Source organism: Globicephala melas, chromosome 1, assembly GCF_963455315.2.
Source record: "Globicephala melas chromosome 1, mGloMel1.2, whole genome shotgun sequence".
Lineage (NCBI taxonomy): Eukaryota > Metazoa > Chordata > Mammalia > Artiodactyla > Delphinidae > Globicephala > Globicephala melas.
The window spans coordinates 14532293-14546256 of NC_083314.1; the positions used below are offsets into that span (position 1 = coordinate 14532293).

General features: G+C 36.7%; 1 protein-coding gene across 1 annotated transcript in view; it reads right to left on the reverse strand.

Moving 5' to 3' along the window:
• Positions 1 to 13964, reverse strand: part of USH2A (usherin) — a 773776-nt gene that overhangs the window by 606751 nt on the left and 153061 nt on the right. Inside the window, exon 12 of the mRNA XM_060289919.1 lies at positions 9997 to 10638. Within this exon, the coding sequence (XP_060145902.1) occupies positions 9997 to 10638 (642 nt within the window). The remainder of the gene's footprint in view (positions 1 to 9996; positions 10639 to 13964) is intronic.

A 13964-nucleotide genomic window follows, 5' to 3' on the forward strand; every position in this document is an offset into this window, starting at 1 on the left:
GCTTGCCACAAAGGAGGCACTCGAACACTGGAATTCACAAAACTGCACCAAATTATGAGGTAGGCATTGATCCCAACAAGTACTATATTTAAAAAAACAAAAACAGAATTTAGATTAATTATAAAATCTGTATTTTTTCTTATAGAAAAAGAAGGGAAATAAAATATGATTCAAAAATATCTTCCAGTGACTTAAAATTTCTTGGACCCAGAAGGTGGAAATCAACAGTTATAAAATTAGAAACTCATTGGACATTTGGATGATGAAGCAGTCATATGAGGGAGAAATGGTTCTGGGTGTTGTGTGATATGTGTGTTTGTGCATGTACGTATATATACACATACATACGCATATTCACATATATACACACACAAGTGTGTGCATAATGTTACAAGGAATTTTCTTGAAACGATGAATGAAGCTCTGGCAAATGAAAATAAGTGGTACAGTTGTCAGGATCACTAACTTACATTTATAAAATATCAGTGATATGAAAGAGAGAAAAAGCGTGAGCACACAGGGACGCACTCTGTCGTATCTATTCTTTAGGGGAAAAACCAAAAGTAATTGGAACACTGTAAAATTCATTTGAGGCTTTAGTTGAGAACAAGCCATTCTTTTACAGCTATCAACAATTAATTTGTTATTCTTCTCCTAGGCCCTGCATATTCTCTCTTAAAAAGTTTCAGGAGGAGTAAAATAGAAAAGAAAGCAGCTCAAAATCTGTGCCATTCAATTGGAGAGAAATAAGACTATCATTTTTGATAGTAATTTGCAACGAGATTCTGCCCTTTGCTTCTTTGCATTCACCAACAGCAATTTGCTTTATATGTGTTGCCAGAAATAGAGTATGGCCCTGACAGTTAGTACATAGTTTCCTATCTGACTCACCATGTGATCAAAATCACAAACGTAGGAGGCTTCTATTTTAGACTCAAGGCCATTGTGGCTGGGATTCTATGTATTTTCCCTTGTGTGAAGGTACCTAGGTCCTTAAGGTTCATGACGATGGCATCATTCATGTACTAACAGCTCTCCAATTTGGATAAATTCCCCATTAGCACAGATACTTAGAAGTAGAATTAATTTGGACTTTTTGCAATAGGTTCAAGCCACAGAGAAACCTAGGACAGCTAGGAAGGATTTTTACAAAAACATGATTTGTTAGATGAATCTGTAAAGACCAGGAGTGTAGATTTTGGTGCAGAAGATTGGGTTGCCCAAGTTTTGGAGGCTAAGGAAGGGCACAGAAAAATCAGAGGTATCAGCAGAGAAGAACAAGAAAGGTATTAAAGCAGCCAGGGAGGCTGCAGCCTGGAGGTTAGGGCTTCAAGGAAAAGACTACATAGGAGTTTGTCTTAGGGTTAATTCCCCTCCTCCTCTCAGCAGCATGATTATAAAGGTTAATCCCACCAGTATTTCAGCTGTCCTATTTTTAAGCAGTTCTGATTAGGATGACTCAGGTACTTTCCTGCTCAATGATTACTTCCTGCCTTACCTGAATGTGCCTTATTCTAGACCATTACCTCTCCTTTTATGACTCCTAACTACAGAAGTAGTTCTGTAGTTAGAACTTCCCTCCCACTTAAACTTCAGCTCCTGAGTGTAGCTTAAAGATAACTGACCTTAATTTCTTTCTTTTTTTTTTCTTTTTAAACTCAATAGATTTCTGATCTCCCTCCATTAGGTCCACTTCATCTTCCCCAAGTACGTGTCTGCATCATTTTAACTGGTCTTTTGGAGATTTCTTTCCATGGGTGATTTTGTACCACAGTTTAAAGCACGGTCATTAGGACAAAGGTATTACCTTCCATTATGCAGGGCTGAGAGCTCACACCCCCAAATCAGCCCACTAAAGTTTCTTCTTTTCTCCAGTTTTCTTTCTAACTCCAGTCCCAGACCAGACAAGTCTCATGTGGGAAACAATGTGTTATACAGCTAACGCAAAAAGTCACCCATATCATAAAAGAGTATTGCTTTATCCAGGAGAAGGCTTACAGCATCCTTAGAGTTCAAAGTTATTAGCCAGGCAGCTGGTATCCTCTCCTGTAGTGGCTATTTGCACAGCAGAGCACCTGCCCTGGACATAAAAGAAGAGCCCATTTCCTAGCAATGTCCCTCCTGAGGACCGTGAACAACTAGGCTTTGCTAAGGTCTGGAAATGGGAGAGAGAAAACAAGTTTAACCTCTAGGCCTTATTCAGAAAAGGAGGGCAGAGCTGAGGCTAAGCACTAATTATGAGCCATTTAGAAGAAACAATTCTCATCTTCAACCAGAGAATGGACACCACGTTAAGAGAAAAGTCTAGGGAGGAATTTGTGGCTCACCTACCCCAGGCAACAAAAGACTATTTGAGAAATGGTTTTGCAAGTCAATCTTTTCAAAATGAAGTGTAGGAGATGATGCTAATTTTCAAATTAAAATAACAATTTTCCTCCATTTGATGGTTTTGCATAAAAATCATGCTAAAATTATTATTCATAGATTTGACCAAATGTTAACAAATGCTAAATAAATATGATTATTCATCTCAAGCTATCATTTCTCTTTAAACATTTGAAAAACTCATTTTCGACTAGTTTAGATGTATTTTAAATGCCCTCCTCCTCCTATTGCTTCTTCCTGGACTGCTTCCCCTGTTTGAATACCTTGCCGAATCCTATTTGCTTTTAAAACCCAGCTCAGGAAACACTACTAGGTTCTTTATGTCTCCCAGCCTTCAAGAATTAATCAGTCCCTTGATTTTACTACTTCTCTATCTTATGCATTTCTAATATTGCACTTATCACAAATATGTTATAATCTGCACATGAGTCAGTTTCCCCTACTAAACTGTAATGCCTTCATATATTTCTGGTTGTATATCTTACAGCAGCACAGGCTCTGGTGTACAGTAATTTATTCAATAGACGTTAATTGAAAAAAATGGATATATGAAGGAAATGGATAGATGGGTGAAAGGACGGATGAGTAGACGGATGGGAGGATATCTGTTACTCTTTACAATTATCAGATGATATCTCTAATACTGAAGAGAAAATGGTAAACATAAATCTGTGAGTCATGAGAGTGGTTGGAAGAGGTAGGGTATCAGGGAGGATTAGTAGGAAATGTATATGGATAAGCACGATAAATTCAAAATGTAATCCTTGCCAGATCAACGGATGGAACAGGGCTTCAGAAAGAAAATATCACTCCAAAAATATGTCTCCAGTTCGTAGAATGAAGGATAGAATAAGATGCTTATATAAGGGAAATTATTCTATCGGACTTTGTTTTATAAAAAACCTGGTTTTCCTATTTGAGTATCCGTGAGAAGCCTTCATAAGTATATTCTCTAAGAATCAAATCCAATAACAACAATGAATATAAAGAAGCAGCGCTCTGATCATGTCTTAGAGATTACAGTGCACAGATACACATGTATATTCATAATCCACAGCAAAACTTTTTCTTTGCCCTCACTTTTCTCAGTCTCAATATTTTTCAGATGCATGCTCTAAAGTCTCTGTCCTATGCCATGGCAAACATCTCAAACACTTCTCTAACTTTGTCCGTGGAGTAAGCCCACTTCTAGCCCTCTCGGTCGGCTCTCCATTACTTGATCACTGTAGCTGCTCACAGCTCTGTTTATTTTTATTTTGTAACTATTATTCAGATTCAGCACAACAAATGAAATATCCCAGGACCTGAAGCAGTAGCGAGAAACATGAGTTGAGATGAGTTTGAGCACTGGGGGGAGGTTACAGACACTTGTAAGAGTCTCTATTTCAACCCACCCTCAAATATTTGTTAAGTGAATGTTTATAACAAATAAAGAGGGATTCAGAATAAGAGTTTCACTCTTTCAGAGTGCAGATTCTGGGGTCGGATGGACTTGGATTTGTAAACGGCTCTTCCACTTAATGAGACTGCATTTCCCCTAAGGAAATAATACTGGTCCTTCCACCATAGAAATAATGTGCATATTAAATGGAATTTTTTTAGATAAAACACTATTCCAGGGTCTGGCATACAGTATACACTTGGTAAATATTATCATCATTGTAATTTTTACTAGGCAGTTTTCAATGCAAGTGGGATTTTCCTAAAATTTAGATAATGACCTGTCAATATCCTTTTTTATTTCCCCCCCCAGATGTGAGTAGGATTGTGATCCATATTTCCTATGACAAGATTCTTTCCTGGTGGTTTATTAAGGAAAAGGCTCTTACTCTGTGGTCTTTCTGTGAAAAACAGGCTAATCTGGAAATGCCGTTTCACCGAACACTGGGGCATGTGTCATAATCGGATCTCAATTTTGATGCACTGATTTTTAATGGAGTATCAGCCATCTAATTCCAATTCCATTGGCAGGGTCTTGCATGCAATGCTGGTTGATGAGCTCATTTCTTGACAACTATGATACACTTCTTAATGAAACAAGATACTCTATTTTCTAATGGTCTGTATGAGTTATAAAAGCAAACCCAAAGTAAATACCAGAGGGAAGCATGAGGAATTGTCCTATTAGCGCGAAACATGTCATGTGAAGCTGTTTTCATTATAAATTAGCCTTTATTTTATTCCAAAGCTGCAGGATCCTCAATAAACCCTCTCTGCCTCTAGTTCTCAAGGACAAGGGTGGGTCACTGGCTGGGGACGCCTTGACACCGTTCCCTGCCTTTCTCCACCCGGCCTCTGATTAACTGCCTGCTGCCAAACGTTATGAGGTCATCCAGTCCTGAAAAAACGAACCGGGAAAACATATTCCGTGCTCTATTTATGAGTGTAGGTATGTGTCCATCCATATATGTACACACAGTCCAAATAATTTTAAATTAAAGCATTTTTAAAATACTTAATGGAGGTTAAGCAGCATTCTTAACCTCTTTTCGAGTTATTGAATGGCATATTAAAACCAATGTGGCTCTAATGTACCTTCTAATGTGCACTGCTGCTTTAACAAATTGCCTATAAATTTTCGTTGAATTAAGCCTATTCCTTGTACAATCCTAGTAAGGTTAAGTTAATAATACATGAGGTTTCATTATATGCACCTTCCTTAATAATGCTTTTTACGAAAGTAGGACAAGAGTCCATGTGTACTAGTCTAGGATGGTCAGTGATATTTACAATCACAGATGAAAAAGGCAGTCTGGAGTCCTTGTGCTCGTTCATTCGCCACCACTGTCCATACTGCTCCCTCCGCGGCTCGATGCTCGCACACATCGGTGTGGTGTTCTCCCCTGTAGGATATAATCTAGTTCTCTCAGATGGGTTTAAAGAAGTAGAAAGAAAGCTTCCGATTGCAGCAGTGCCTTTTAATGTGCCCATTGCCAGGCTGGCTACCGTGAAGCATCCGTTTATAATAAAGATACTTCAGGATGAAGGTTTCTTTTTTTCAATCTAAGTTTCAAGGGCAGAGATGATAAAAACCCAGAAAACAAAATTCAAAGTAGTTTCTGAAGCTAGAACAATGCAGAACAGAAAAAAAAAGAAGAAAAAAAAAAGAGGTCCACAAACACACTTTGACTTTTCCATAGGCTATGCATATGTGTACAGAATACCTTGTGCTGTCCAAAAGATGCATCAGGTCCTTAGGCCACTAGTGTCTTTCCTCCCTGCAAGGTAGAATGCCATATCCTCCCTATGTGTAGCTAAAGAAACACTCACAGGCTTGCACTATGCCCATGCCTAAAAAGAGGAGAAGGGCATTGAGATATTCTTCAGTGTAAGTCATTCACTAGTTCAGGAAATATATATGGACCCCCCACTATGGTGATGTGCTCCATGCCCTGGTATAGAGCACTGAACAACCTGAGAAAAGCAATGAGACTTGTAGGCTGGAGAGGAACAACCTATGTCTGGAAATGAAGTCATGGAGGTCATGGGCATTACAGATCATGGGGGCCATTAGAGTCCATCAACTTTGCTGTTTCCTTACAATGATGGAGAGCCAGTGCAGGGTACGGTGATATGATCTGACCGAAGTCTGAACACATCACTTTGCCTGCATGTTGGAGAAGGATAAAGAGGAGAAACAGGGAGTTCAGGCAGCTATTGGGAAAGTCCAGGAGAAACGTGACCACGGCTTGGACCAAGATGGTAAGTGAGGCGGGTGAGAAGTGGTCAAATCCTGGATATATGTGAAACCAACAAGATTGATTTTGATAGAAGAGACAAGAATTATGGGAAAACTCAAGGTTGACCGCAAGGATTTGATCTGAAAAGATTAAACCCAGAAAATACTAGGGTAACATTTTCAGTTAAGCTTGGTTGATTGGACAATTTTTCCCTTCTAAGTCCAAAACATTAAAAAAAAAAAAAAAAAAAAAAGAACAGAAGAGGAAATTGCCACTCAGGACAGATGTCTACAAGTAAAAGCCAAGCACTTGCAGGGGGACAGGCCAACAATAAGCTAATTGACGCAGGTTTTCATAACTCTGGGAAAAAAGTGAAACTGAAGGCTTCAGAGATTTCTGAAGGCAGGTGTGACTTTCCCCAAACAGAAAGTTTTCCCTCTCACATTTTGGGAAAAGAAAATGAGTTTTCTCTTTAGAAGTTATGCCAGAGGGGGTCTGTACTCAACAGGTACAGGGATGAAGTGCTACAGTGAACAGGGGGATTATATGAAAGGGTACCTGTGATGGTTAATTTTATGGGTCAACTTGGCTAGATTTGATGTCCAATTGTTCAGTCAAACACTGGTCTAGATGTTGCTATGAAGGTGTTTTATAGATTTTCCCAAAACATAAGAACATTAATCTACAGACAAAATGCCCCACTGAATTACCAGCGAAAGTATTTATCAAAAAAGCATCTCATCAGAAATTTTCTGACATGAGGGATATAGAAATGGTAAAGCTTCTGGAATGTAAAAAAAAAGAAAGAAACAAGAATCTAGTTGGTACTGCTAGAAGATAATGGTGAAATAAATTTATTGAGTGAAAAGGATTCTATATAATGGTACAATTTCAAACAGCTATGAGTATGGAATAAAGATAATTTCAGGTGTTCAAAATTCTAAAAAAAAAATCACTTTCCTCCCTGTACTCCTTTTCAGAAGCTACTGGAGCATTTGCTCTACCAAATACACAAATAAATCAAGAAAAAAGAACACATAGGACTCAGGAAACAGGGGATCCACCACAGGATATGTGAAGGAAATCTTCAGTACAGCTGCAAAGGTAAGACCTAGGATACAGCATGTGACAGAACTATAGATCAACAGGCTTAAATCAGAACAGGAGGGTCAGGAGTTCAGATCCTCCCATGGACTAGTATATTCAGTGGAAAAAAAATACACCTATATATATGTATATATGTATGTATATACACACAGACATCTCCTATTGGTTCTTTTTCTCTGGAGAACCCTACCTAATACAGATGTCTCTGTTAAAACTCCTGATTATTTCTCATTTCAATTAAACAAACCACTTACTGACTGCATGCAATATACAAGGAATTACATCAATATTGTGGCTATGTAAGCTGCATAATATAATCCTTACTGTCAAGATATCAAAACTCAAAGGAAATAAGACAACTGCACTAGTAAATAAAATACACGGTAACTTTAAATATGATAATTATTTTCATTAACAGTGATGGTCCCCATTCTATATCCTCCTTAAAAGAGAGGACAGTTTGCCATACACCTTTGGAGAGGAGTTTTGTGTCATCTGTACTTAGGCAAATAGCTACTAAGAAATTATCCTCCTAAAAAAACAACACTCTACCACATAAGTCCCCAAGAGAAAGGGGTCAGGAGACCATGAGAATTGAGTATGATTTTTCCAATAATTTTTAAATTTTTATTTCTATCAAAATTTACATGCAGATAGTTTTTAAAATCAAATAGAACTTAAAGACTCAGAATGTAAAGTGGCAGCCTGCTGCTTCATCCTTCTCCCAGGAACTTCCCTGCCTAGAGCAATCACCTTCAACTCCTATAGATGTTTCTTCTGGCTTTCATTTCTCGATTTCTGAATAACATGCATGTATTGTTACATCTCAACTCTTAAAATTTAGACTACTGCCTTTCTACTATAGAAAATGAATATTTAGCTCTTTCTACCTCCTCCTCAATAATCCCCTTAGTTGGTTAAATCACTTTTCAGAGATTATCTTATTATGACTACATAAATCTATTTCACAGTTATACCCTATAATATGCTTGATTATATTTCCTTTCTTGAAAAATCTGCCTCTGCTTAGTTTTCTAGGAATCTCTTAGATATTTCTAGGAATCAAAACTCTCCAATAGAACCCTATCCAAGCAATATATCAGTTTCTTTTTTCCACCTCTGGTCCTCCTGTTCTGATTTGAGCCCACTGGTCTCTAGTTCCGTGGCATAGCTATATTCTAGGTCAGAATGAAACACTCAATAAATTTTAACCATGTAACGACTCAAAAGCATATAACATTTGCTCTATTAATTTTTGCTGGTTTATTTACAAAGTAGGTTATATACATCATGGTTATTTGTGCAGGAAACTGACTACTTACTTTCCAAAATTAGAGATATTAATAAATAGTGAAAAAAAAGTCATCTTAGGATATAAAAAATAGTAATGGATTGCAAATTTGGAAGGATAAATCTGAAGCTGAAAGAACGCAGTACGTTGCAGCTGTCAACACTCAATGATCTTCCTGTTTTCTGGGATACTTACCACCTGAAGGAGTGGTCCCGAGAAGCCATGCTTATGTTATGTGATCCTGACACCACTGGCCACAGTGAATTGGCTCAGACATGGCCAGCCCGACAAAACTGAGTCAATTAGAATCTCACTCTTGGAATTGTAACCAAGAAGCAGCTAATGTCTCTCTGTATAGCTGCAACTAGAACTGTAAGCAAACTCAGGAGACAGGGGTGGCTATATAACCACGCAGAGAGGAAGAGAGAAGCAGAATGCCCTTCTGCAGAAAGAGACGGAGGGTGGGAATGAATGAATGAATATATACCAATGAGAGTTTTCTAGTTCCTGAGTCCTGACTGTGCTGCTCCATATAAGGTTTTATGGGACATTCACTGATAATATAGCCTCCATTTATGTTGAAGCTAGTTCAATTTTTTTTCTGATATTTTATCTCAAAGAGAATTAACTATCCATCATTTCTTTTCTGTCTCTCTGGATTTACTTGTCACACTGACCAATGCCAAGGGAGAGGTTTGGTTCAATTCTACTAAGCTGAATTCCTTGTTATGCAAAACAAGACTTTAGTCCTACCCTTCCCTGGCAGGCAAATCACCCTTTCGAATTTGCATCACCCTCATTTTCACAGGTTCAGATAACTCAGAGCTGATTTTGCTAGACAGGACAACAATTAGTACAGCTGTTAAACAACCGATATTTATATTTATCATAACATCACGATGAATGTATTATAAAGGAAGTATATTGCTTTAGTTAAATCATATAAAGTCAAGGAGAAAGTTATGGACAGGGTCCATCTTTCTTCCAACTGGGAAACCTGGAAAGATGGGTGCAGTAGGACTAAACAGTAGCCTATTTTATTAATTGAATGGCATTTAAAAATTATTTTAGATGTTTCTATTTGATGCCAGAACATATAGCTCATTTAGTAAAAACACTTGGTCAGCTTTTATTCAGAAAATCAGTTCATCATCTGAATATTTGGCACTGTGTGGATGACCAACTCAAGTTTCTCTTTCTCTAGAATATAAAATGTATTCTTGCTTTTCTTATTTTTTTTTTCAGTTGTTAAAAAGGGATTTACTTCAAGTTGAGAAATTAAATAAGTCTCAGTTATGAAATGTCTGATTGGCTGGCATTCATCTAAAGGGTCACTCTCAAATACAGCAACACAAATATGCCATATAATCTTAAATAAACTAGTTACATCTCATTAGATAATGATATAAATGCAACAAAGGTGTTGGAGATTAATTTTTTAGAAGTCCTGACAGAGAAGCAAAGAGGAATCACCTGATACGGGATAAAAAGAAAACCTTCGTGTACTGAAAATATAACACATTTCTCTCTTACCTGGTTGACACTGATTACACCTTCTTCCTCGACGACGCGGCAAACATAGGCACTGGCCACTGACTGGGTCACAAATGGTCCCAGGTAACGTCCCCCAGGGGTCACACTCACACATCTGGCAGCCTTGAGAATTGCCAACCGTCAGATGATACCTGTGAGGCTCACACTGATCACAGCGAAGACCTGTTACTCCTAATTTGCAGAGACACTGTCCTGTTGATTTGTCACACAGCAGAGAGTCATTTACTGTCCCAGTCCTATCACAGTTACAAGGCAGACAGAGGAAGGAGTTGTTTCGCTGTAGGTAGAAGTATCCCTCCAAACATTCACTGCATCGTCTCCCTCCAACATTGGGATTACAGATGCACTGTCCTGTCCGAGCATCACAGACGGTCCCAGACCGGGACCCAGCTACGTTGCAGTCACAGGCCTTACAACCGGTGGTGTCCAGTCCATAAAAGTGTTCTCTGCAGGTATCACACTGGAGTCCTTTGACTTCTTGTTTGCACTCACACTGCCCAGAAAGAGGATTGCAGAGTTTGTTCACTGAGCCGTGGAGGTTACACTGGCAGGGCTCACAGCCATCGTCATTAACACTTTGGAGAAATTTAAATCCAAAATCGCAATGATCACATCTAAGCCCTAAAGAGAAAAATGTGTTTAAAAAGGTAAAGATGTGAAAACAACCGCATTCAAGCTTTCAAGATAGCTGTAGTGCAAACAATGCTACTGTCCACATTTAACACAGGCACAATAAAATGTTGAGTGTTTTTTTCACAAGTAATGCCAAAGAGGGCCGATCATATACTCAAAATACAACGGCAATACTTAACTTGCACTCACGTACCACTTTATTTTTGCGATGTGCTCTATACAATTTTATTCATTACTTAATGCAAGGAGAAATGCTTAATGCAAATACTGCTTCTGTTGCACACACTGGAACTCTTTTCCTCTTTAATAAATATCAGAACTATTATTTTTAAATTATTTAACTATATTAAAACCATTATTCTTAGTTATTTCATAGTAACAAAGTATGTTCATTTAAAAGTTGAGAGTGAAATACATTTTCAAAGCCATCGGAAGAACTGCATATTACCACATAAGTTATTTTCCTAGAAATCAGCATCCTCCCAAAATGTTTAATAAATGTTAAGCTATAATATTTTTGTGAGAACAGTACACATACTCACTTCTGAATCTCACACAATTAAATAATTAATATAAATAAAAGTTATCCAGAGCAACTGTATCTCAATGCTTTTATACACTCCTATATCTTATCATTTTCAATTAATATAAATTATGCTCTCCTCGGCTCATAAAGCAATCACATCGCTTGTCATATTGTGTGATTCAGAGCATACCTCTTTAAACATTAAGTAAATTCTGCTGTTTACATGACTCCTACTTAAAGGAGTACAAACATATATACATTTTACCTACAGAGAAAAATGTTTTATCACCTACACTTAAATCTGACAACTTTCTTTTGTTTCAAAAAAGTGTTACAAGGGAAAGGAATAAAAAAAATTGAATAGTAAATGTTGAGAGGCAAAATACTTTCTTTAGCTAGTCTTCACATATCCATGAATTTAAATAAGTGACTATGTGAGGTTGAATCCATTGAAAAATTTATTTCAAGCTATAATAGCATTAAAAAAATTAGTCATGAAATAACAGTCAAAAACACACTCAGGAAACCATAGGCAGAAACGCATTTCCTAAACTGGAAGGAAACGCATAATATATATGTATATATATGGATAAAAATTCAAGAACTCCAATGGAAGGCAAGTTCTTTAACAGTGATGAATGACTCACCTAAGGCATATCATTTAATTTCAATAAGGAAAATAAAAAAGGACCACTATTGCTGCCAATTTTAAAAATAACTGTATTGTTAACAAGAATTATGACTCATTTTGAACTATTAAAATTGGTCTACATGGATTCACATCGTATCAGTTTTAAAAATATGCGCAGTGCTTATTTGAATATGCCATACATATTCCTGACAGGTAATCTATTCCTAACCGTACTCAGGAAGGCCTACAGGGCATCCCATTCGGTGTTAAAAAGTACAGGCGAGTTAGCACACTTGGCATTTAATTCACATTCTTCTCCCTTTTTATTCTAGATGAATGACCTACTTTAATAAAATTATTGGTGCTAATGTATTTTACTGGTGATAGAATCATTAGTAAGCTTTAACAGTTTTGTTAAATCGAACAGTTTGCTTTCTGAAGCACATACAACATATACTTGCATTTTCTGTTGTTTTTTTAATCATATGAACAAGGTAAAATTGAATAAGGTTACTTGCTAGTCCCATTAGGAAAAGAAATACATACACAAAGTTTACATTTCTATTAAAAAATACTGTATGTGCAGAAATAACTCTAGAGATAGTACTATCAAACTGATGATTTCATCTTCAAAAAGTATGTATTTATATTTTCCCGCAGAAAACTACCTGGTCAACCAGGAACACAGGTAAATGGCAGGGAGGCCGTAACAAATTTTAAGTAAATAGTAAAGTTTGATTCTTTGATCCTTCCTTAAGCTCTGGAATCTAACTACCACAGGAAAGATTTTATTGATACAGAGCTGTAACCATTTGATTGTCCCTAAAGCCCTTTCTTTAAATTTTGTTTTCACAGCTTGAATTTAAAGGATGTTTTATATCAAAGAACAAAGGATGCTCTATGGACTGAACTTGGAGGACTTCATTCAATATCACAGATAAACTTATACAAAAGTGTGCTTCTCTTTATGTTAGTTGTTCTTTTCTTTTTGTCCCTGAAAAGTTAGCTTTTGTATGCTTAAAATGCATCAGGGCAAGTTTTGGTAAAGATTTTGATTTAATCTTCTTTACACCAGAGAAATCTTGTGTAATACCATAAATTGCGTAATACTATAAATCTTGTGTAATACCATCAGTATGTGCAAGCCCATATTCTTTTCTATTAAATTAAATGAAATGCTTGTCTAGCTGAATTGTACAAAATGATGCATGAATACCAACATATATGAAAGATAAAGAATCAGCTTTAGTGTTATATCACAGAAATGAAAATGTTACTCCAAATGATATGTTCGTATGTTTGTGTATATGCACGTTTGCGGGCACGTGTGTGTGTGTGTGTGTGTCTGCCAGGCATGTTTTTATTATTATAAGGTTCAGGTCAGTGTTAGAAAAACCATGGAAGACTTGGTGTCTTGAATGACAATAGAAAGGCAAAGGTCTTTTTTAAACTTTCTATGTGAACCAAGACGTGTTCAGTTACAAGGCTCACTTTATCTGGAAACTTTCCTCTCATGATATTCTCATATATCAACATTTCAAAGTGCATTACGTACATAGTGCATTTCGGGCACTTGATAAATTTTGTCCTTATATGGCTGTGGTTTCCCTCAAAAATGTTGGATGTAATAAATTGCTATAATCAAATCTAATTTCTGAAAAATACCTGTGGGAGCAACAAACAAAAAAAGCACGTCTTGTATAAAAAAATGATAAATAACACCAAAGGTAGCTGTTTATTATAATCAGCTTGGCGCTGAATTACAAAATTAAAATTATGTGGCCCTTTATAACTAACCCTAGCAATATACATGATCTGTGGAATTATGTTGACTTATTTTGCATTTCATAGGAACAGTTCAAAGAAATATAATAGAAAAAAATGGAAAGATTTATCACAAAGGACCCTGCAGCACAGAATATTTCGGAAAAAAATCCATTTATTTTGGTCTATTAAGAAAACTAGCATGGAAATGATTTGCTTAGAACTCATTAAGTGTAAAGCATTTTGAAAAAGTGCTAATTTTCTAAAAGAAACATCTATGCAGTAAGTAAATTATATTTTTCTATGACTTATTAGTATGGGACCATGTGAACTAATGCATCTACAGAATAAAGAAACTTCTAAAGGGTTGATTAAACTAAGCTTCAAGCTGTA